General features: G+C 39.4%; 1 protein-coding gene across 1 annotated transcript in view; it reads right to left on the minus strand.

The window, feature by feature from the left end:
• Positions 1-24,022, minus strand: part of FBXL17 (F-box and leucine rich repeat protein 17) — a 498,904-nt gene that overhangs the window by 151,560 nt on the left and 323,322 nt on the right. Inside the window, exon 7 of the mRNA XM_043913747.1 lies at positions 16,683-16,759. Within this exon, the coding sequence (XP_043769682.1) occupies positions 16,683-16,759 (77 nt within the window). The remainder of the gene's footprint in view (positions 1-16,682; positions 16,760-24,022) is intronic.

Consider the following 24,022-nt stretch of genomic DNA (forward strand, 5'->3'; position numbering starts at 1 on the left):
GAATCTCAAGACAATAAAGTCTCACTAGAGGGTATCCAATAGCAGAACTTTAAATTGCTTTCAGCGTCTCCATGACGATTCAGTGCATTAATGATAAGTGATTGGTTAAAAGCATTTAAATCAAACTTATGTTCTTGAAATTTTCCATGAACAAAGACAATATCCATTTAGAAAGATCTCACAAAAATGAGTTTGTTGTAGAAAAAAATATATATATATATAATAAATTATTTTAAAGCACTTGGCTAGTGGATAATGTAATTGAGTAGGTGGAATATAACCTAAGCCCTTGAATCACAAAAGAGTCATAGGTGATGGGTAATGAAAAACATCTGTGCTCACTTACATTTACCATGGAAACATGGAACTATGAAATAGAGGATGCCCATAAGCTGATCTGCAGATATAAAACCTCAAAGCAACTAACAACATTAGAATGCTGTCCTCACCCCCTAAATAACCTGAGGGCAGAAAGAAGAAAAAGTCTCTTCATATATAGTAGTAGAGAAGTAGTAACAAAGTCTACTTCATATGTAGTAGACTGTGTTAGTTTTGCCATATTTTTATATATAACAACTGTAACTATTTACTAGCTATGACCCAATTTAGAAAAAAGAAAACCACAAACAGCAATAAGGACAGTATGTATGAATGTTTTTATAGTTTTAATGAAAGCATGACAAGTGAAAACCAAGTCTCTAAAATGGAAGTAATTTCTAATTAAATGACTTAATCATTACAAATTTTTTTAAGTTAATTATCATTATATTAACAAAAGTAGAATTTAAGTAATCTGAATTTAAATATTTGAGTAAATTAAGAATGTATTTCTTTCTACCTCTTTCGATGAAAGCTCAGAAAAGAAATTAAGTTTCTTGGGATTAGCTCTCTTAAGGTTGGCTTTCCTATGTCCCAGAATGAAAACAAAAACAACTATAAACAAAAAGCTTCCTTTTCGGAATGAAAATTTGACCTTTGGTTAACTTCCTAGATGTGTTCTCCAAAAATGGCACATTCACCATATCGCTAGGTAACACTGCTTAGGGCATCACTGGCTCCTGTTGGGAGACAGCACCCGTCTGGTTTAAGAGAGCTATGAACAGCCTGGTGAGGACACTAACGCTTAGACTCCCTGAGTACACTCATCCTCACAGCCGCACGGGGGACCTTCAGGGATGCCAGATGCTATGCCTGTTGACTGTTTTCAAAGTTATTAGTTCCCGGGGACTTGGCGCTTCTGAGCCAGGGCAGCGCCCACATCCGTTCTACGTGGATCTCATCTCCTTGCACTTGAGCCTTCATCTGTTGGTGGAAGATGTCTCCTGACTGCTGCTGGGGGAGCTGTGGCTTGGGCTGCCGCAGGGCCTCCTACGGAAGACGACCGCCTGTCTCCGCCCTGTGGCAGGCTGAGGTTCCCACCCTCCACCCTTGGAGTTAGACTGCGTCAAGCGTATCCTGTAAGAGTAAACGTCTCAATGCTGACTTGAACCTAATATGATCTCAGGGCTTCCCTGGTGGCTCAGCAGTAAAAAAAACCTACCTCCAGTGCAGTAGACGCAGGAGATGCAGGTTCAATCTCAGCTCAGGAAGAGCCCCTGGAGGAGGGCATGGCAGCCCACTCCAGTCTTCTCGCCTGGAGAATCCCACGGACAGAGGAGCCTGGTGGGCTACAGTCCACAGGGTCTCAAAGAGTCAGACACGACTGAAGCGACTCAGCACGCAAGGACAATGCGACCTCATGGTGGGCAAGGCACCTAAATGTTTAACTTTTAGTATTTCTTTTGGTTTTAAGCCTATATGTAACCCAGGGATACTGCTAAAGTCAGGAACAAATTAACTTCAATAACATCTTCATCCCTTCATATTATTGTGGAGGGTTCATTGTAGCTGCTCTGTGATAGACTATAAGGTAAGAAAAAGAGAATCCAAGTCGGTGGCTAGGGCAGTTACCAGTGGCGATACTCGAGGCACATTTTAAGGGTAGAGCTGACCTGGCTTGTTAACGGGTGTTGATGGAAGGCATGAGGAAAAGTGAGGCATCAGGGACACTTAAGTTTTGGCTGGAGTAACTACGTAAACAGTTTTTCAGTCTCTAAGTCGTGTCCAACTCTTTGTCATCCCGTGGACTGTAACCCACCAGGCTCCTCTGTCTACGGGATTTCCCAGGTAAGAATGCTGGAGGGGAACTAAGTGAATAGTGATGCCATCCTGAGACCGAGAAGACCAGCAGTGACAGCCTTCCACTCTGCATTTAGATTAACCCTCTGAAGAGTAAGGACTTACGTGAGCCATGTGGGGAAATGAGGCTTTGAGAACATGATGATAAGGATCCAGCTCTATAATCAGCATTACATACTTAATTCCTTTTACAAGAAGCAGGAACGAATAAAGAAGAAAAAGGAGGAAAGGCAAAACACATCTTTAAGTCTGCAAGCACATCATGTGTTAAATTGAAACAACCTCAAAGTTCAACTTCCTTCACTGTTCAAGGAGAAAATCCTTTACTAGGTACTTCGGGATAAAGGATTTGCAACTATATGGTGCTTGAGAAATATGCTATTGCTGTAATTTAACTCACTGTATGTGGGCTTCAAGATGCACAGTGGCATTCCAAACCAACTTTTAAAGAAAATTGCATGGAATTTTCAAGACATCAGGAGCGTTCTTAAAAGTTATGCAGAGAAAACGGATTTTTGATAGTTATGAATTACATTCAGTGCTGCCAGATTGTAGGGAACGCTCTTTTTGCCTCAGTATGGCTAGAATTACTGTTGACAAAGTTTTAATTTAAATTTTTAAGGATTTAAACGGAAGAATATAGGTCACTGGATTTTCAACCCCTGCGTAAGGATGACAGTGGCAGAAAGCAAGCATGTTAGTGAGGGTCCAATTTTGGCCCCGGAGTCCATCTTCTCTGTAGTAGTTGGGAACTGAGTATGTGCTGGCAAGAATAATTTAGCTCTCAGTCAGTCAATCAGCGGACTGAACACACACAGTCAGAGACCTGCCTGGCACAGAGCAGAAACTCAGCTCGGAAAACACTGAACGCGTTTGTGAGACAGACTCAAGGCCGCACAAATCATATATTACAGTCAAGAGCTGGAAGGGATTCGATCTTGCCTAGCAGGTTGTAGATTTAGATAGATTTGTAATAGTCTGAAAATACACTACACAGCTCCAAAGTCTAATTCTAAAAATTTTCAACTGGTTTCCTGAAGTTGACAAAAAAGAGGTAAATATTTGTAGAGCCCACTGCATGTAAAACAGGTTTTAAAGAGCCTTGAGCTATATCAGGAAACCTTAAGAAATTACAGTAGGTGTCTAATTTAAATGTGGTCTTAAAATAACTAATTTAAAAGTATACGCTATGTAGGCTATTAAAAATAAAAATCATTTTCTCAAATAAAAAGTTAAAAATTCTATTTTTTTCATAAATCCAGAGAATAGAATAGGTTTCAGATCCACATTCTGTTTCACGAAAGATGAAGCATGAGCTGTGAGGAGAGCAGCACACTTACTGGAAGGCCTTCCCACGTAAGCCGCCTTTCCGTGTGAGCTGTGGGGGAAGCCCTTCCCCAGGCCTGTGCCGGGCTTGCGGCCCTACCTGCCCCCAGTGCCCCAGCTCCACAATCAGTGTTTGCTTTCACAGACTGCCGAATGCGATGGATAACAAGGACACGTGTGGCACATATTCGTGTACACTCCCTGGATTTGCTCTAACCCCCAAATAGTGTGGAAATAAAAGTTCATGACATACATTTTAGGGGGATATGCATTTATGGAGTAAAGGACTGGCCTTCCTAATAAAACAATCTATAAGCAAGTGAATAATAAATAACGGTGTACTGGTAGGCACCCCAATGAGAGCTCTGACAACAAAGAAGCCACAGATTATGTGCAAATTTCAGCATGCCCGCTAAACTCATCTCTCATTCTGCCACTCAGGAAAATGTTATCAAAATCCAAGTGAGGGAAAGTAAGAAATCCTAGCGAATCTATTCTAATTTAGAAGTTTTTAAAAAGAAAATGGTTTGCAAACCTTGATTGCAAGGTGTGCTGTAATGGCAAAGTTGAAAACGAACGCTTTAGAGGATTTCAGCCAATTTCTTATGTAAACCAGAGCAGAAGGTATAATTCTCATAAAAAGCCAAGTACATTTGCCTCAACATAAAATAGGACTGATTGAATTTCAAACTCTTCATTTATTTTGTAGAGCTGAAATGTTAAGTTCCTTATTGCTGTTCAAAATTGGCTTGATTCTTATTTATTATGATATATATATATATATCATATATTTCATATATATGCTATTTAATATATACATTATTATCAACACACACACACACATATATATAAAATAGTAGCCCCTCTTTATCTGTGGGGGATACTTTCCAAGACTCCCAGAGGATGCCTGAAACTTGGACAGCACTGAACCCTATGTATACTATGTTTTTTCCTACACACATGCCTATGATAAAGCTTAATTTATAAGTCAGGCAAAGTAAGAGAATATCCGAACTGTCAGCATCACTATTCTTGCACCTTTGGGAACTTTATTAAGTAAAGTAAGAGCTACGTGAACACAAGCCTTGCCACTCCAACGATCAGCCTGGGAACTGCAAGGACTGGCCTCGGGCACAGGAGGAATTCACCCTGCAGGCCGGATGGCGCCCGCGGCGGGAGGGTTCAGCAGGCTGCTCAGAAAGGCACACGATGTGAAACTTACAAACTGCTTATTTCCAGAACTTTCTACTTAATATTTTTGGACCACGGTTGACTGTGGGTAAATGAAATCATGAATAGGGGTGACTGGCTTCCCAGATGGCGCTAGTGGTAAAGAACCGACCTGCCAAGGAGAAGACGTAAAAGACACGGGTTCAATCCCAGGGTTGGGAAGATCCCCTGGAGAAGGAAATGGCAGCCCACCCCAGTACTCTTGCCTGGAGAATCCCGTGGACAGAGGAGCCTGGTCGGCTACAGTCCATGGGGTCGCAAAGAGTCGGACCAGACTGAAGTAACTTAACACGCCCTTCTCATTCAGTTAAAAGCAGCTTTTGGTTACTATAGGACATAAATGATTTAAAATTTCAAACACAGTCTCCCTCCTCAAGGAGGTTCAGAACGTGTCACTCTAGATGGCTTCCTCTCCGCCAGGAGCAGCTCCCTGCACGGCTGTCTCACCCTCATACCCCAGAGGAGCACCTCTGGACTTCAAGCTCCAAACTGGACTTTCCACGGCTGACTTCGGAAAGATTTTCTAACAGAGGGCAGGAAGGGAGGGGCTGGATCTTTGAGGGCATTATTATGATTTCAAATCTAAAAGAAGAGAAGAATCCTTCATGAGAGGAAATGAAATATCTTCAAAGCAAAACTGCTTTCTTGGAGAAGCTCCTAGAGCCATATGTGAGGAAAGAGTAGGAAGAAAAAAAAAATCGGAAATTTAACCTAAGAAAGAGAGATGATTAAAAATATATTACAAGTATCAATCAAACAGTGGTTAGCTAGTTTTCTATATCCTTTTTTTCTGCTTCTAAGAATTATTTATTATATAAAAGTATTTTGGCAAGCAAAATTTACATTATATCAGTATGAAGGTAGTTCATTCTAAAGAGCCATAATAGAAATAGAAAAGTACCGTAATAGCAAAGTCCATAACTCCCTGAAGACAGAATTCTTTTTTGTTTACCCCTTATTTCTAATTTTTAAAATCTTTCTGTGCCCACACACAGTCATTCTCCACGAAAGACAAGTTGCTTTCAGGCACTCGGCACGCACTCCAGACAGAAGCACATAGGCTGGAACAACCACGTCAAATTCAACACAATTGTTTGAAAAGTTGAAAAGTTCAAACTATTTATTTAATGTCATGCAGATAAACCCAAGAAAAGGAATACATTTGACAGGTAAATTCTAATTGACTAAGTCTTAAAAAGCCAAGAGAATGATTTAGGATAAGAGTCAAAATGAATAGTTTAATATTTAAGTTATTAATAAAAGTAAGTTTGACTTAATTAGGAAATTAAATTAACCAAACTACCTTTCTGCCTCAAAGTTCCATTTAATATCTATTCTAAGTAAAATCATAAAGAGAATCTGTTCGATTCTCTTACTCCCAAGGATATGAGAGGAAGGGAATATTAACACTTATTCATGGATGACAAGATCAACACATGGGATTTGATGAGCTTGAGAAGGTTGGCACCATCCATCTCAAGAAGAGTGTCCACTGTGTACCAGGGAAATCCACCAGTTTTCTACTCAAGCGGGTCCCTGACTGACAGATCTAGTTCTCATCTATCCTTTGAAGGAGATGAACCAGAGCAGTGTTTTTCAAATTGCTAGTCATTCTAGTCAGTGGTACAATCACTTTAGTGAACACCCAACAAGCACTTTAAAGGCAAAATGTATTTTTCACTGTAGAACAAGGAAGTTTAAAATGAGATGATGTCACACCTTACAGTTGGAACACTTTTTCTACTTATTTCCAAATGGGTCCAAGAGGTCATATTTTAGCACTTAAATGCAGAACCTCTGAAACAAAATCGGAAGGAAATTCCCAGAGAATTGATGGGGTAGCCAAAATATAAAAATACCTCTGTTTCCCAAGTTCCACTCCTAATTTCTCCGAAAGCAGAGTGTGGGCAGAATTACGAGTGCTAGAGACAAGGATTCCGGGAGCCACTGCAGGGCTGGTCCTGATGCCCACAGTCAAGTGACTGTGACAGTGAGGTGAGTCACACGAATCTCTTGGTCTCCCGGTGCACAGAAAAGTTACGTTGATACTATACTGTAGTCTATTATGTGTGCGACTGCATTATGTGCTTTTAGAGAAGAATGTACACCATATTTTGATTACTGTATTGCTAAAAAATACTAACCATCATCTGAGCTTTCAGTATGTCATAGCAGTAACATCAAGACCACTAATCACAGATCACAAAGAAATACAGTAATAAAGGAGAAGCCTGAAACTTTCTTAGAGTTACCAAAACGTGACAGAGAGACACAAAATGAGCAGACGCTGCTGGAGAAGCGGCACCAACGGGCTTGCTCTACAGAGAGTTGCCACAAACGCCCCATGCGTAAAACCGCAGGGTCTAACATGCTGAGCAGAATAAGATCAGGTGTTCCTGTATATGGAACTAGAAGTTTCTAGTGTGTTGAGAATCCCTAAATGAGGATTCTCTAAAACCCAGGGTGGGCTGAACTTGGTGAGTTTATAATGGAAAGGTTGGACTTGTGATGGGAACTAAAATAGGTTTTAGGCTGGAGGAATGAAAGGCAGAAAATACAGCGATGTAAGACTCAGAGGGCAGCACGGACATAGAAGATAAATTTCTTTAAAAAGCCCAATTCATTCAAAGAACCAAAGTTCTTCAGAAAAACGAGTAGGTGCCATAACTCCAGCGTGAAATGCACAAGATGGGCCTCACACATCTTGACATAATGAGTCAGGATGAGAAGGCCAGGGGAGCCAACCCAAAGAAGCGTCTACTGCCAAAGTGAAGGACAATCTGAGTAACAATTACAAGAATAACCGCAAGGGATTGTTGAGATTCTAATAACACTAAACAAAAGTAACAACTCCTTATTGGTCACTTTGAAGAATACTGGAAACCAAATTAGCATTTTGAAAAATGGTAAACAAAGAGAAAAAAATCATGTGTTATTCCCTCCTCTCCTATATAAATTGAACTCAAGTAAACCAAGAAGTCAATAAAGCAAAGTTGCCCTTAATATAAGGAAATCCTGCTAATAAATGAGAAAGACCTGGTAAGGCTTAATCCTACCAGTGTCCATGGGTATAACAATGTGAGGCTAATTAGTGAACGACAAACAGTAAAATCAATTAGTTTAATGTTTGATTTCTATTTTGTTACAAGTGTTACTCTCATTTTCTAGCAGGAAAATTGGCAAAAATTTTTGTTTTATTTTTTCCAAATAAATATCAGATGCCAAGTGTCTTATGTAGGCTAATTACCCAGGAAAGAGGGAAGAAGATTTAGTCAAAAACACAGCCGGGGAGGGTAAAATGCCTTAAATTATATAAAAGGGAAGGGGAGACCCTAAGAGGGCCCTTGTGGACCCAGTTCACTGCTGCAGGAGGGGAAGGTGCAGCCCTGGGGCTTTTAGCCCCTTTCTGCTCCTGCTCTCCATGAATCATCTCAGAAGATGAGGAGCACAGATGCTAAAGACCCTGATGCTGGGAAAGCCTGAAGGCAGGAGAAGGGGCCGACAGAGGGTGAGACGGCTGGATGGCATCACCAACTCAATGGGCATGAGTCTGAGCAAACTCCGGGAGCTGGTGATGGACAGGGAGGCCTGGCGTGCTGCGGTACATGGGGTCGCAGAGAGTCGGACAGGACTGAGACTGAACTGAAGTGAACCGACGCTGAAGGGCATAAAAGGAGGCAGACGGCAGAGCCATACTGAAGAGACTCCATTTTCACTTCTCAGAGGACATCCTTGGGAGCAGCTCTCCTAAGGGAAGGGAATTAAGACACACCTGAGATCCCAGGAACCTCTGAGCTCGGGCTTAAGAAAGAACCTAAAGAAGAGAACAACTGCTTATGCTTTAGGGAATGGTACAGAACTGTGTGTCTCTAGAAGTAACTGTACTTTAAAAAAACTGCTATGAAATCACGTCACTTAATATTAACTGAATTGCTTTTAGAGGATCATTTAAATAAAGAAATCATTTCTATAAGAAAAGCTGGGAAATTTAAGAAGTTATCTACACATAATCCAGTAAACAATTTAGAGGGAGAAGATTATAGTTCCAGTTTTGCTAATTAATGAAAACCTACATAGACTCGATTTCCTCATCCATTAAAAAGGAGTAATAATGTTTATGCTTCTTTCATAAGCTTTTGGTAAAAACTTAGAAAGGATGCAAGAAAAAATTTAACTCATGAAGATTATATACAGCTTTGAAATTAAGAAATATTTGTTGAATATATGAATACACACTGAGTCAATGAGAGTCTCTACCTCCTGGCGAAGGAATGTTTAACCACAGAATGCAACTAATGCTCGGTGTCAGCACAACACAATTACAGTGGATAAGCACGTTAAACCTATTAAGTTCTATAACTATATAATTAGATCTCATGGGGTAGTTGCTTTGTGATTTTTTTTTTTCAATACAAAGATGGACGAAACACGGTATCATGAATTTCAGTTACATCATTTAAGCTTTGACAACTGGGACAATCGAACAAAGCTTTCTAGTAATAAATACTCCTAAGCACATCACTGACCTGTGAGTGGTTATCCAAGAGACTGATTTATTATTGAATCTAGGCTGAGTGCCGAAGAATTGATACTTTCGAACTGTGGTGCGGCAGAAGACTCTTGAGAGTCCCTTGGACTGCAAGGAGATCCAACCAGTCCATCCTAAAGGAAATCAGTCCTGGGTGTTCATTGGAAGGACTGATGTTGAAGCTGAGACGCCAATACTTTGGCTACCTGATGGGAAGAACTGACTCATTGGCAAAGACCCTGATGCTGGGAAAGACTGAAGGTAGGAGGAGAAGGGGACGACAGAGGAGGAGATGGTTGGATGGTATCACAGACTCAATGGATATGAATTTGAGCAAGCTCCGAGAGACAGTGAAGAACAGGGAAGACTGAAGTGCTGCAGTCCATGGGGTCGCAAAGAGTCGGACACAACTTAGTGGCTGAACAACAACACAATATCATACAGTTACTCACAAACTATGTGAACCTGGGTTTCCACATCTGTAAGCTGGAATACTAACAGTCAACATCCAAAACAGGGTGCTAAGGGAATTAAATGAATCCATTTAATCAAATGAATGAAAACATCCAATAAATGTTAGCTATTCTATTGTTATGAAAATTAACATTTCACTTTCTTTCATTTGAACTGGGTACTTGATTAGTAGTTAGAACCCAAAGTAGTGTTTCCTTTTATGTATGTTGAGAGAAGTTGTTACCATGGGAATGGTGAATAAGACAGGAAAAGTCGAAATGAGTGTTGGAACTTACTCTGAATTTTCAAGTAGAATATTTTCATAAGGTTTCTTCAAAATTTGCCCGTGTGTGCACGTAGTCACTTTGGATGATTTCTGTTCTTTCTTTAGATTAACCAACGCGTACAAGCTCACCCATTCAGACACCTGTTCATGCGGAGCCTTCCCCAGGACTGCACTTCCTCAAAGGCCCCCCTTCTCCTGTCTGTCCTCCCCGCCTCCTCCACCGAAGACGCCAATCTCTGACCACTCTGTCCTCCTGAGTCCCAACATCTCGTAGGGCCTTTTTTAAAAAATCTGACACCATCATGTTAACTCAAAACATTCTCACGGCTTATGTCTGCTTTCTTTACGTAAAAGTATATACTTCTCACTCATCTCTGTACACTCCACAGCACCCAGCCAGCACACAGCCAATAAACATCTGCTGAATGAAACAAAAATGGAGCCGGCTCAGTACATATCCCAGGATTATAAAGAAATTTAAACATCATGTAGGTCAATTCCTTACCCCAGTGCTTCCAACTTTCCACCTTCTTTTCAAGAGATTATCTCAATTTGAATAACTCTTGTAAGAAAGAGCTCACTACCACTCAAGACATCTGTTTTCAAGAAGTCTTAAACATTAGGAAATTGTTTCTTTTGTGGTAAACTAGAAATCGAGTATTATAGCAGTTACCTTGGTGTTTATTGCAATCCCCTTTAGATTTACTCATTGCTGATATAATACTGATAATAATCAATAATGACCATATTACAGCACAGTTCAAGGAAAATAAATGCTTAGTCTGAATACTGAAGGGTACTAAGGGTACTAAAGTAGGCACTCTGAAAAAATGACTTTTTATGTGATTTGGGACAAATTTCTTTTATCTATAACAGAACATCATGAGATTAATGTTAAAAAGTTAATTAAAATTAAAATCAAGCTTTCTATATTAGAAATGCTAATAAGTAACTGAGAAAAGGAAAGTGGGAAAGTAAATATTTCAGTTAACAATTAAGTTGTATATGGAAATTTAGTATTTGGCCATAAAAATTAACAAATTAAGTGAAGCAACATTAGTGTATTTGGAGGTATAAGAAAGTTCAGGGCAAGCATAGGAATTGGTCTATTTGTCTTTTAAATGTAAGTTAAAAGATTTCTTAATTAAAAAAAACTCTAATACATACAAAGCCAGAGTTGGCCTTTGAATTGGTTATGGGAGACTTTTCTTAAAAGAAATGTCTTAAGAAGTGCTTCTTTTAATTATAATACTTAAAAATTATAATTACAAATTTTTGGTGAAAAATCATGACCATTACTGAAAAAAAAGAAAAAAGACAATAATACTTAAGTACAAAAGTAGACATACAAATCCAATAGTAAGGAACTCCAGGAATAAAAGAATTACAAGTGAAGAGAAATGACTTTTAAGATGGACAAACAAGGAGAATTTGCAACAATAGAAGATTTAGCATTTTAGTATTATTTTGTGAGAAACAGTAAAAGCTATCTATATTTAAATGATAGAATGGAGAGAAAATGTGAATAATCAACAGGAAACAATAAGGCATTCTTTTTGACTTGCAAATCTATTTTCTAAAGTTTGTCTCTGTCACTTTACAACTATTAGTTACTCCTGCTGACAAAAGGAGCTGAATCTTACCCAGCAATCTTGCAGTAGTTTGAAATACAATTTGAAAATGAAACAAAACATAAAAGAAAAAAACCAATAATTTAATTTTAAATGGAACATCACTGTAATGTAATGCATACCTAATAATATGAAAAACAAGATGGCATAAGAAAGGGCCAAACTATCTTTCATGTAAGATTTTCTTCCTTAATCAGCATTGGTTTGACAAGAAAACAAAACAAAAAAACAGAAAAAGAAACACCCCTGATACGAGTGTAACCCAGAATGCTTGTTGGGATCTCTCTTTGTTTCTTTGGTGTGCTTATTTTGATCATGTATCCAGGATCTAGTTCGGGTTAACTAATAGCTGAAGAGGTCTGGTATCCCAGGAGAAGGTAGTGAACGTCCCGCCTATTAGCCTTTGCATAGCGCTTGAAGGTCAGCACGGCTGAGACAAGGGCTAGAGCCGGCAGGGATGACGGCAGCGGCCCTCCCCGCCATTCCCCTGGTCCGGAGGAAGGCGGCGCGTTACCGCTTCCCTCCCTCCCGCAGTCGGCAGGCGGCGCTGTGCTCGGGCCCGCACTGAAGCCCCAGGCGTGGGCCCCAGGAGGCGCCTCGGCCCAGGGCCCGCAAACAGCCGGCGCCGAGCAGCGTCTGCGCGCAGGGCGGACACACACAGCGTGTCCGCAGTGCGCCGAGCCAGCCGAAACGGCATCTCACGCGACAACCGCCCAACGCTGACCGCCTGTCTGGGAGGCCGCTGTGGCCAGAGTGACCCAGCAGCGTCCGCGGCAGGCCGGGGGTTGGGCTCCCCGCCCCGGAGCAGCACCGGAGCGGCGGCCGAGGGCTGTGCTGGGGGGCGGCAGGGGCCCTGGAGGCCCCAGGCGGCGAGGTCAGAAGTTGAGTGTTTCCAGTCCTCTTTAATTAAAAGGTTATTTGACAACTTGAGACAGGAAGCAAAAAGATATCCCCAAGAGTGCATTTCCAGGGCCTCAGGAGTGCTCAAGTCAAAGGAAATGTGCTCACAGCCCACAAAGCAGGGTCCTTCTTACAGCTGCGCCCTGACACGGGGTCACACTGGTGACCTTCACTGCCTGGCCGCTCACGGAGAGGAGGCTTTTCTTCATCCATCTCATTTATTAGACCACAGGGTCTCTGCCTTACTGCCTAAGACTGGCTCTGACCTCCGCAGGCATGAATGATACACGCTGACTTCTCCTGTTCCCTTTAATCCTAAGGACATACCTCTCCTCCTAAGGAGGAGAATTTTTCAACAGGAAAGTATTTGAAGGCAAGCGGAAAGGCAGGTTGGAAATTCTTCATTGACAAATTATTATAAGAACAAAAAAGCATAAGGGGAGCCAAATAATCCAAACAAAATGAAGGAAATCCAGAGAAAAGAGAGGGAAGAAACCTGATAGGGATAACCTAAGATAAAGATTTTCAACTTTTTCCTGCATCTTTCTATTTACTTCCTACAAAGAACAATATGGTTTAGGTAGCTTAGGTGTGGAAGCCAGTTAGGCATGCGTAGACTAATAAAGGTCAAACTTACAAAGAACAATTCCCACAAACAGAAAGCCACCCTTGGAGGAGGGAGAGGCCTGATTCTTCTTCAGAAAAACAGAAAGCGAGTTCTTGCAATTCTAGAGTTAGAAGAACTGCTGTCACTGAGTATCCACTATGCCACCAGGCAAAATACAAATGTTTCATATGCATTTTCACCACCTTTTATGGTCTGCATTATCATGTGCTTAACAGATGACAAAATTAAAAGGTTAAGTAACTTGGTCCAGATCATAAAAAAAAAAAAAAAAAAAAGATGAGACAAATTCTAACCTAACTCTCTGACACCTTAGTTTGAATTTTTTTCCTGTGATAACAGCCCATAACATTTATTTGTTTAGTGACAGACGAGTGACAATATTATTTTGTCTTTAGGGAGCAATTACCCAAGACTGTATTTTCCATTCAGCTGTGCCTGAATTATTGATTTGTTTATAATTGTTATCCTTTACCATAAAGATCTATGTTCAATCTGGGGAATAAGAAGCCTATTAGAATGATACTTTTCTCCACAACAAGTATATCATATATCAATTAAAATGAACATAACTGCCTACCAGCCTGGCCAGGTGTCGCTAAGTACTACAACATCACATTCAACACCTGTGAGAATCTCGACAAAAATTACAAACAATAAGCCAGGCGAGCTGCTGTTTCTGAATTGATGCAACCTGCAGAGAACTTCAAACATCTCAGGATACTGTAATGGGAGCATGTACAAACACCAAGGAAAAAGGAGCTGAGGAGGAGACTGGCTGGAGCATGTGCAAAGCTACAGGAAGCAGAATTAGGATCATCTTTTGAAGGGTGAAATTCCCTGGTATCAGGTACATAGAATTTTACTATTTCTAAGTAGCTTCAAAAAAAAAAAAAAAATCCTACAGAATATATATTCCGTTAAAGAAGGAAAATAGCATCTGCTTTTCTTTCTTAAAATTTATAATTAACACAGGGCAAAGGATCACACCCTCCCATAGTAGAGCAGTTACTTCCAGAAACATGCTGTTTCTCTGGTTACAATGAATAATCTTTTCTGCTGTCTTTCTGACAAAAACTGTTCATGTGTTATTGGCAGGGTACAAGGAGGAAGGGAGGTGAGCTGAGTGTTCAGTAATTTTTTAAAATTTTACAGTCAAGGTGCAATTACAGCACAATCTCATAAACTATCGACCTTTACCCTTCTACCTCAACTGTGCCCCAACATTTTGAAGAACAGAACAGATGCACAGAGGTTTTCACCACAAATCCTCTGAGAGGTTTTCACCACAAATCCCAGGGAGAAGGAAGGGAGTCGAGCTGGGCAGAGGACTGGAGAGCTGGAGGGTATGAAAAAACCATGACAATTTCTCCATGGGGGGAGGCAATCCTCAAAATGTTCACTTCTAGTTTCTCTTGAGTAGACTAGGTCAGTGGTTCTCAATTTTGGCTGACACTGACATCATCCAGGCACGTTTTATTGCCTGGGCACCACCTCCCGGAAATTTTGAAATCCCTGTGTAAGATTCAAGCATCAGAATGGTTTACAACTTCCCCAGGTGATCCTAACCTGCAGAGAGGGTTGAGAACAGCTGACCTAAATAATTCAGAGATACGAATAAACACAAACCACATGGGCAAAGTATTAACATAGTTTTCACCTCACCAGGAGAAAAAAACAAAACCTAAAATCTCAAAACACCAGAGCAAGAGAGTATCAGTGAACAGCAGCAACAAACAATAACAACACATAATAACAACAATAACAACAACAACAAAGGCCTCTTCCAAGACCTTCCTTCCCAGGAAAGAAAAGGAGGTAGAGGAACTGTGGGTGAGTCTTCCCTGTGTCCCTCTCCTGCAGGAAAGCAAGTTTGCTCAGCAGTGCACACTGCGCTCTCACTTGACCAGGAACACACGGGACCACGAAGTCAGTTTACACGCGAGGAAATGGCCTCAGAGATGTGAGGGAACTTCCCGAAGGCCCAAGCAGAAAGACTGAACTCGATTCCCTATCTGTTCCAGGTCCAAAGCGTTTCCTCTTTTCCATGACTTCTGGAACATTTCCTTGCACTGGGTAACTTACTGGTGCTGCCACAGAGTGTGATTTTAGGAACAGTTTTCATCGCGGGACTTGAAGGGCCCATTCTAAAGAACTTAGTCCACAGTCTTCCTGGCAATTAATAAGATTGGAGAAGCAGGTAGGGGACTAAAGGTAAAGGATTTTGAATGCCAAGCAAAGCGTTTAGAATGAATGAATGTACTAGTTAATTACCAAATCTACAGGTTTTGAGGATCTGCCCGGTTTGGGGCAGAGAGAGCACTCTAAGGTCTAGACAAAAGGGAGGCATTGAGGGCTTTAGAGTTACTGTATCTTACAGGCAATCTAATATGCCAAACCAGAAAGCAAACTACATGGAAAAAAGAAAACATCAAAACACTCCTTTCTCATGGTATAATTACGAAAAAGACAACAACCCAGAAACATTATGGATAAATCCATGTAAGAAATTTACCAATCTCAAAAAATAAACTCTGAAAAGAAATTAGGGTTATCTTTAAGCCAATCCTTTATGTTATTTTTTATTTTTTGTTATAGCTTTCATAGAGTTTTTCCAAAGGATGAATTTAGTAGCTGATAAAATTCAACTCTCCCATCCAGGCCAGATGGTCAGCATGATATCTTAGGATTGAGTCAATTATCAGCATATGTTGGATTAACAGTAAAAAAGAAAATAATAATAATAATGGATTATTAGTTTCCTTCAAGGTAGAAAGCATATTCTTCAATGTAAAGAAACAATTTTAAAAATCAGAAAAGAGAAATGGAAATCATTTAAAAACATCTAGTTAAAACTCTGTATTTAGATTAAATATGCAAATTAATAGTAAAAAATATTTATAATGTGCTGAACAAAAGAGGAAAGCCTAGATGGGTTATTTTCTTTATTACTTCAATAAGATGTCTTCATACTTTTTATATTTTTATATAATAACTTGCTTTTCTCCACTTTAAAGGAATATTTAAAATTAACATATTTAAACTCTTACAAACAAATGTATATACCTTTTACTTCCTATGTATCTAAACTTCCTATTGGAAGTTTCCAATGTTTTAAAGAATTTAAGGCATTAAGAAGGGTTGGCATTTGGAATGTCAGCAAGCAGGCATTCAACATGACATAAATTAAGCAAATCAACACAACATAATAATTACTTTATATTATATCAAATATTTAATTATCCTAATATTTAGTTTCATCATATAGCAATTTTAGCCATACTTTTTAATTCTATGTGAATATGTATATGACTTCATGTGGTGATAAAACTAATATATATATTCATTTTACTCTGGTTCTAACTTCAAGATTTCTTGATTTGGGGCAGTATGATCAGAGTTTGCCTAAGTAAAGGTAAATCTCAGTCTCTGTGAGATAGTAGCTGTTGATTTCTTTTAAAAAAGCTCTCAAAGACCTGTGCCTTCTTACTCGTGAGAACGACTGGACGATGGCTCATTACATACCGTGGTCCGTGATTTTGCAGGACACCAGGTAGAGCTCCTTCAGGTTCTGCCCCTCCTTCGCGATGACCTCCACACACCTGGAACACACAGAAGGTGGCGCGTTACACTGGCACGTTCCAAGTCAAATGAGCAGGCGTCCGGCCACGGCCGTGACGGGAAGGGGCCGGCGTCTGATGCATGCCACAGCTCCCTTCTTCCCACTAACCGCTCTCAAGGTGTTTCAGGAAAGGGTGTTATAGTCCCTGCTTTTTAAACTCAAGTGCTTTAATACTTAAATGACCTTAATTAAATACATTTGTGACTCGTGCATCTTGTAAAGCTAAACTGATGAAAAAGAGAGATTCCTCTAAGAGCAGTGTTACACTTGGTAATAAAAGATTAGTAAACATATGCTGTATAATGGCTGTTTATCATTCACATAAAGTAATGAAGCTGTGAATATACACGGATGCTCATTATAAGGGACTCCCTGGTAGCTCAGCGGGTAAAGAATCCGCCAGCAATGTGGGACACCCCAGTTCGATTCCTGCGAAGGGAACTGGCTCATTATAAGTGAATGTAATATTGCTCATGGTTTAATTTCTAATGGTGGAGTTTGATAACACTGATATACATTTGTGAAATTTTATTCAACATAAAAATGTAAAATCTGTGACACTGATTAAAGAAGAAAGAAAAATCATACATATAAGAACATTAAAATATTTTCCCTGGTTTTATTATTAATGTTTTAGATGAATTGTTGCATATACATAGGCCATTTAAATAATATAGATATAGATATGTAGGATTTAAAGTCTCTTCTGGTTTCATTTAAGTTAAAATTTTGAGTGGTGCACCCTGCTCTGATGTCCACAGTGGAACATGTAACACAAAACTGAATGAACTTTATAAACAATGATTAACAACACTACCCATTTGATGGTTCAGTCCCCTGTAATATCAGAAAAACGTGTGCAGTCAAACTGACACATAGGCATGTACGTCCTTCAATGCAGTCCCCGTTTTAATCTTTATAAACAACAGTTAAGTAAAAGGGTAAAAGCAAAAAGAGTCATTAACCTTTTCTAGGAAGTAAGGATCAAGTAATTTGATACCTATGTGTATAATCCATCAAAAAATTACTGAGTATCCATCTCTGTCTTTCAGATATTTTATTTGCTGTCTGGCTTATTTGTAGGTATCTTCATAAAATGTCAGGAAATTTTATACAATTTTACTTCACATAATTCATTACTGAAGGTTAAATTAGTTATAGAGAAGACATATTTTTCTTTTAAAAATATCTTTATAGAATATTGTCTTAATGGAATGATAAACATTTCTAAGTTCCTCAGACTAACTGAATAAACATTTTTTTTTTTGGTTATCAAAAAAAAAGATTTATTATAAAAAATGGGTAAGCTGTTCCATGGTTACAATAGAAAACTTAAAACAGTAACAATGTAATTATGATTGATATAGCTTATTATGAAGGGAAATTTTTAAACCTAATTCTGCATCATTTGAGTTTAATGTAATATTTGAATAAAGTCATAAAAAAGGAAAAATAAATGCAGAAATGAAACTAACTACAGGCAACAACCATGCTTTACATATGACTTTAAAAACTAATTTTCATATCCTAAGGAAAAAATAAAGGCCCTGCTTGGTTATAATATCATAAATAGTTAATTTAAAAAGCCTCCTTTCTGCCGTACATAGCTCTCTGTCCTCCTCCATTACCTTCCAAAAAAGTTAGCAGATCCAACATTCTATATGACCACAAAATGAAATATTAGTGCAGAAATATGTTCGCATCATTTATTTTGTTTTCACGGTCTTTTCAAATAGTTCAAAACACCTGATTATGGAAAAAAATCTAAACAAACACAATACCCCATTTGTGTTCTCACCACTTGACTCTACATCGGATATGCTACAAGCACATGTGATCATAAAAGACACGCAGAGCAGACTACAGACGGCAAATAACACAAATTGATTTCCCTGTACAAGCCAGATCAAATGCTATTTCATAGGCAACAAGAACTGGTATTCACATAAAATAAGATAATCAATCACTGGATAAAAACTGTCCTAAAAATGATGAAAGGCCATGAGCATCAGGTTTCCTCCCTATGTGAAAGAGAAAAGTTATTATGAATAGATAACACAAATATATTTAGTTTGCTCAAGAGGCAACAGCCAAGAGAACACACACGACGAAGAGATAAAGAGTATGTATGTTTCAGAGAAATATAAGTGAAAAGCATTTTACAAAGGATCATGTAGGAGTTTTGCTCTGTTTTAAAAAGTTCAGCTACATAAGGTTTTCCAAATACTTTTAATTATCCTATAATCACAACCAGTGTGCTAGAAGTGCTTTATGTGCCACATAAAGCTATTCCTCAAAAAGGAATTCACAGAGGGAAAATAAAATGTTCCTTGGAAGATTTTTAGCAAAATTTATTATTTTTTAAATTAAATATCACATATTTCACAGATGTGATCTTTGAGAAGTCCGAAGTTCTTGTGAACCTGGACTGAAACTCATTATCATACTAACACCAAATTGATGGTTCCAATAAATAGGTAAAATAACTTTATTTTTGACAGTTGAAAATGGAAGTGGTTTGTGTTATCCTGTTAGTGCAAACTGGTGGAAAATGGAACCCCACGTCTGGTTCCTGGCTAGTGTCTGAAGTGAAGGGTCCTTGCTCGGTTATGTCCGACTCTTTGCAACCCCATGGACTGTAACTAACCAGACTCCTCCATCCATGGGACTCTCCAGGCAAGAATACTGAGTGGACTGCCATTCCCTTCTCCAGGGATCTTCCCGGCCCAGGGATTGAACCTGTGTCTCCCGCACTGCGGGCAGATTCCTCACTGTCGGAGGCAGCAGGGCAGCCAGTGTCTGAAGCCCAGCGATTAGTCTAGGTCTAGTTCCCTAGGCAGCCTGTAGTGATAGCAAGTCATGGTGACAGCCCCTGGTTGGTGACTGTCCTTTCCTCCTGAAACTTTCAGAGTCCAGCCTAGAGCATGTCTGGGGACTTCCCTGGTGCTCAGGCAGTTAAGGATCCTCTTGCAATGTAGGAGACCTGGGCTAAATCCGAGCTGGGAAAATCCTCTGGAGAGGGAAATGGCTACCCACTCCAGTATTCCTGCCTGGAGAATTCCATGGACAGATGTTTACAGGACGTACCCTAGCACAAGGCATGTCTGTTGAACACGTTCACTCTAAATCATTCTACTCTGTTTGGAAAGTCTTGGCTCTAGTTGTGACCTTTCTGCTGTGCTGCGCTCAGTCGGTCAGTCGTGTCCCACTCTCTGTGACCCCATGGACTGCAGCTGCCAGGCTCCTCCGTCCATGGGATTCTCCAGGCAAGGATGCTGGAGTGGGTTGCCATGCCCTTCTCCAGGGGATCTTCCCAACCCCGGGATCGAACCCAGGACTCCTGCATTGCAGGAGGATTTTTCACTGTCTGAGCCACTAGGGAAGCCCAAGAATACTGGAGTGGGTAGCCTATCCCTTCTCCAGGGGATCTTCCCGACCCAGGAATCAAACTGGGGTCTCCTGCATTGCAGGCGGAGTCTTTACCAGCTGAGCCACCAGGGAAGGCCAGTCATGCCCTTTAGTCACGACTTAACATCAGAGCATTTCCCAGTTCACTGTACAGACTATGCAGGCAACAAAAAAAGGTGACAAAGCTTTAGCAATTATTTAAACATTCTGACTAAAGGTATTCATGTAAATTTTAAGAGGTATTTAAAATGATACCAAAAAAGAGAGAAATGTTTGCAAAGTCACAGTCTGTGTGCAGGAACACAAAAGAACCAAAGACCACATTTAAAACCTTTGCTTCGCCATCCCCTTGCCTACTCACAGATAATGAAGAGGAGAATATTCATTAATCTCAGTGTTAAATCATAGTTTGTCCCTAGGGGTAAGCCATGAATCCCTAAACTCAGAATCCAGAATTCAAAATCTGCCCATTCACCCCCCGCCCCCGTCCCTGCCCTCCTCCCTGAGGATGAGCCTCAGAATACCGCACGACCACCATTCTCCATGGTCAGTGCATTCAAAGACTTCCTACTGCATGCATGACAACCCAAGGAGTTATAAAACTTGGGGAAGAACAAGATCCTTCGAGAAAGGAATCATCTCTAACATTACCAAGAAAAATTCCTAATATAGGAATATGCCAAGTGGAAAATGCAAAAGAATATCAAATACCGTTAAAGGAGCCCGTGAACATCAAACACAAGCCTCCTAAACCATCTCCCTGAGTTCTGAGAAGAGGAGGCATGTCTTAACAAGAGTGAATAAAGAATGGGAAGACATACATTCTGTTCTCAGCTCCATGAAACCACAGACACCCCTATCTTCTTCAGAGCCCCACATTATCGTTCCTTATGAAAATGAGGGCCTCGGTGAAAAGCTTCTCCAAATCAAATGTCCTAGGTTCGTTTAAATATACTTTAGTTCATTCTGAATTGCCTCCTCTCAGATTATTTTCTTGCTTTTATGTTTTGGCAGGGTTCTGAATAGAATAAAAAAAATTGCACCCATTGTAAATTCTTGAGTAACAGCTGTTTAGTACATATATATATAAACTCTGTTAGAATACTGAAAAGGGCCAGAAAACCTGCTCCGAACTACCCAAAGCACCCAGAATTATTTTTTATAATAATGTGATTTTATGCTCACTTGCTTTTGATAATGTTCTAAAATGCACCTGAAACATTTGATGAAATATGAAAAACAACAGAAAGGTTACTTTTGTGAGCAATATAGGTTTTTTCTTAAAAGAGAAGGCATTACTTAGTTTTGGGAAAACGCTGTCTCCTTAGCAAGAGATTCTTAATCATCAGATTTATGTGAAGGGTAAAGGTTAATGAATTAAGCTGTGTAAGCTTCAAAACTATCAAAGGAATTCAAAAGAGCCTTGAATTATGGAAAACAATGGCCCATTCTACATACATACCAAATTTTTATGTTTTTTTGTCTCCCACTCAAAAGCTGGAACGTGGCATTAGTGACAATTGAAAAGAACTAATGAGGAAATATGACTACATTGCTTGCAAGAGGAGTGTCCTAGGAGACCTTGTTACTGTTTGTGATGTGCTTCAAACCCAAAAGAAGCTAATTGGAGCTGCCAGACACTGGTTTGCAAATCACACTTTAAAGGACAGGCTCAATCACCTCAGAGGTGTGAAAAGAAATGTCCCCATTAGAGATGCATTAGCATGTGGCTTGGTGAATTTCTAAGTAAACTTTAGGATGTTCTTTCCTAAGTCACTTTTATATTTGAATAATAGACATATCTGCAAGCAGAAGAAAAAATGCAACAAGACAAAAACCACCCTACAGATTTAAACAAAAAGTATGAACAGTGCTGTAAAGTAATTGGCAAACAAGTGCAACAGGGAGCTAGGTAAACTTAGGGTTGAATAAACATGTAGATCAAAACTTAAAAGTCCTGAAATGCAAACACATCATAAAAGTGATCTGTTTGGGGGGGTTCAGAAATAGAACTCCAGTTTCATCATTTCCTGAAACTAGACAAGCCAACAAGCCACCCTGGATTATATTCACTGTAAGTGGGTAAAAGCAGATGAGGTGGCAACACACACAGACACAAAAGGAAAAGGAATAAAAAAGGAGTTACAAAATCTAAAAAGAGAAACAAGGGAGCGAATTTGGTCCAATTCTGTGCTATGAAAGCTCATCCTGACTAACTCATATACGGGTCATTTAAATCATAGCAGAGGTCACCAAAACACAATTTGGCATCTTACAAAAAGAATAATGATATTTGATTGATTTTTCTAAAGCCTCAAATCAAGTTTTACTGAGGAATAATCCAATCTCACTGCAGTGAATGAATGGGCATGATTTACAGGTATATCCTGCTTTCAGAATGTGTATGATATAAAATATTTCTATGTTAAAAAAAGATAAATTTACAGTTAAACATTTATAAGATGAATCAATTCAAGAATTAACAAATAGTACCTTTCTACTTACACATGAATGTAATTTCATTTATAAACATTCCATTAACAGGCACATTTTCCAGTAACATAACACTTTAACTTGACATAGCATGAAATGGTTATTTATCTTTAAAGAAATGCACATAAGGACAAACGGAAGACTATTCTGGGAAAGTGACACGTGGCATCAAAGTGATGCGCTGAGCACCCTTTGTACTTTATGGTACACTTTCTTGTAAATGTTCTTCTATTTTATCCTTAAACAGCACGGTATCAGAAATATACTTAAGTCAATTTTTCATACAACATCTAAAGATAATCTCACAGAAGAGATGTTTATTGCAAGAGAGTTTTGTTTGTTTTTTTTTTTTTTTAAGCTGACTTGCAATTAAAACACTAAAGAGTTTGCTCAAAATACATTCTTAATATACCTCAGGGGCAAAGACTAGGAGCCACATGCAAAATGTCACCAGCTCCACCAGTTACAGCAATTATTTTGGGACATTCATTAAGTTCTCACTTACCAAATGTTATTCTCTGGAAAGGCAATATCTGATTAGTGACATCTAAGATTAATTTAGAAATCTGCTATTTAAACAGTGGAAAACTGATGCCTGTTTCGTCACACAGAGATCGTGAAAGGTTACAAAGCGAGAAGGGTAGTTCGCTTGTCTTTAATCACCACAGTAAGTAGCCTGTAAACGGAAATGTTACTGCAATGTTAAGTTCTATGGGTCTGCAGATCTGCTAAAAGAGGTGCTGTTACACCTTCGAAGGAGGCAGAGCAGATGCTGTCATCTGCAGATTCTTTCTGGACCAGTCTTCTCCCACCATCTCCAGCACTGGGAAGGTTTCCTAACTGGGGAGTAAGAACCCAGGAGACAGCACTGAAAAAGGAGCAATAAGACAACAAAATAATATTTCTAACATATTTAGGAGTGACCATCACAAACCAGCTCTTAGGGGAATATTTTGTTTCTTCATTTATACAGCAAAACATGTTTAATGTAATATGAATGTTTCCAGAGAACTTTAAAAATGTTTTTCAAATAGAATAAAGCCTGTGATTTTTTTTAAAAGCACACTGTCCTTAAGCTACTGAGAAACAAAATGGTTAAACGTTTTCCCAAAGCAAGAGGGTGGGGGAGAGGAAAGCAAACTGGGACATTTGGATAAACGTGGCTCTGGCCTTAACACTTCAGATCCATTCATTCAAACGTCTCGTTTTTAATTTTAGTCATTGCTCCATCCTTTAACTGCAGCTACACTAGACCTTTATATAATAACTCGAGCTAACTTTTTCTGAGCATGCCTCCAAATATTCAAGAAGCAGAAAAAAATTTCTAAGTGCTTACCTATTT

The sequence above is a fragment of the Cervus elaphus genome, chromosome 9 (assembly GCF_910594005.1).
Source record: "Cervus elaphus chromosome 9, mCerEla1.1, whole genome shotgun sequence".
NCBI classification, from domain to species: Eukaryota; Metazoa; Chordata; class Mammalia; order Artiodactyla; family Cervidae; genus Cervus; species Cervus elaphus.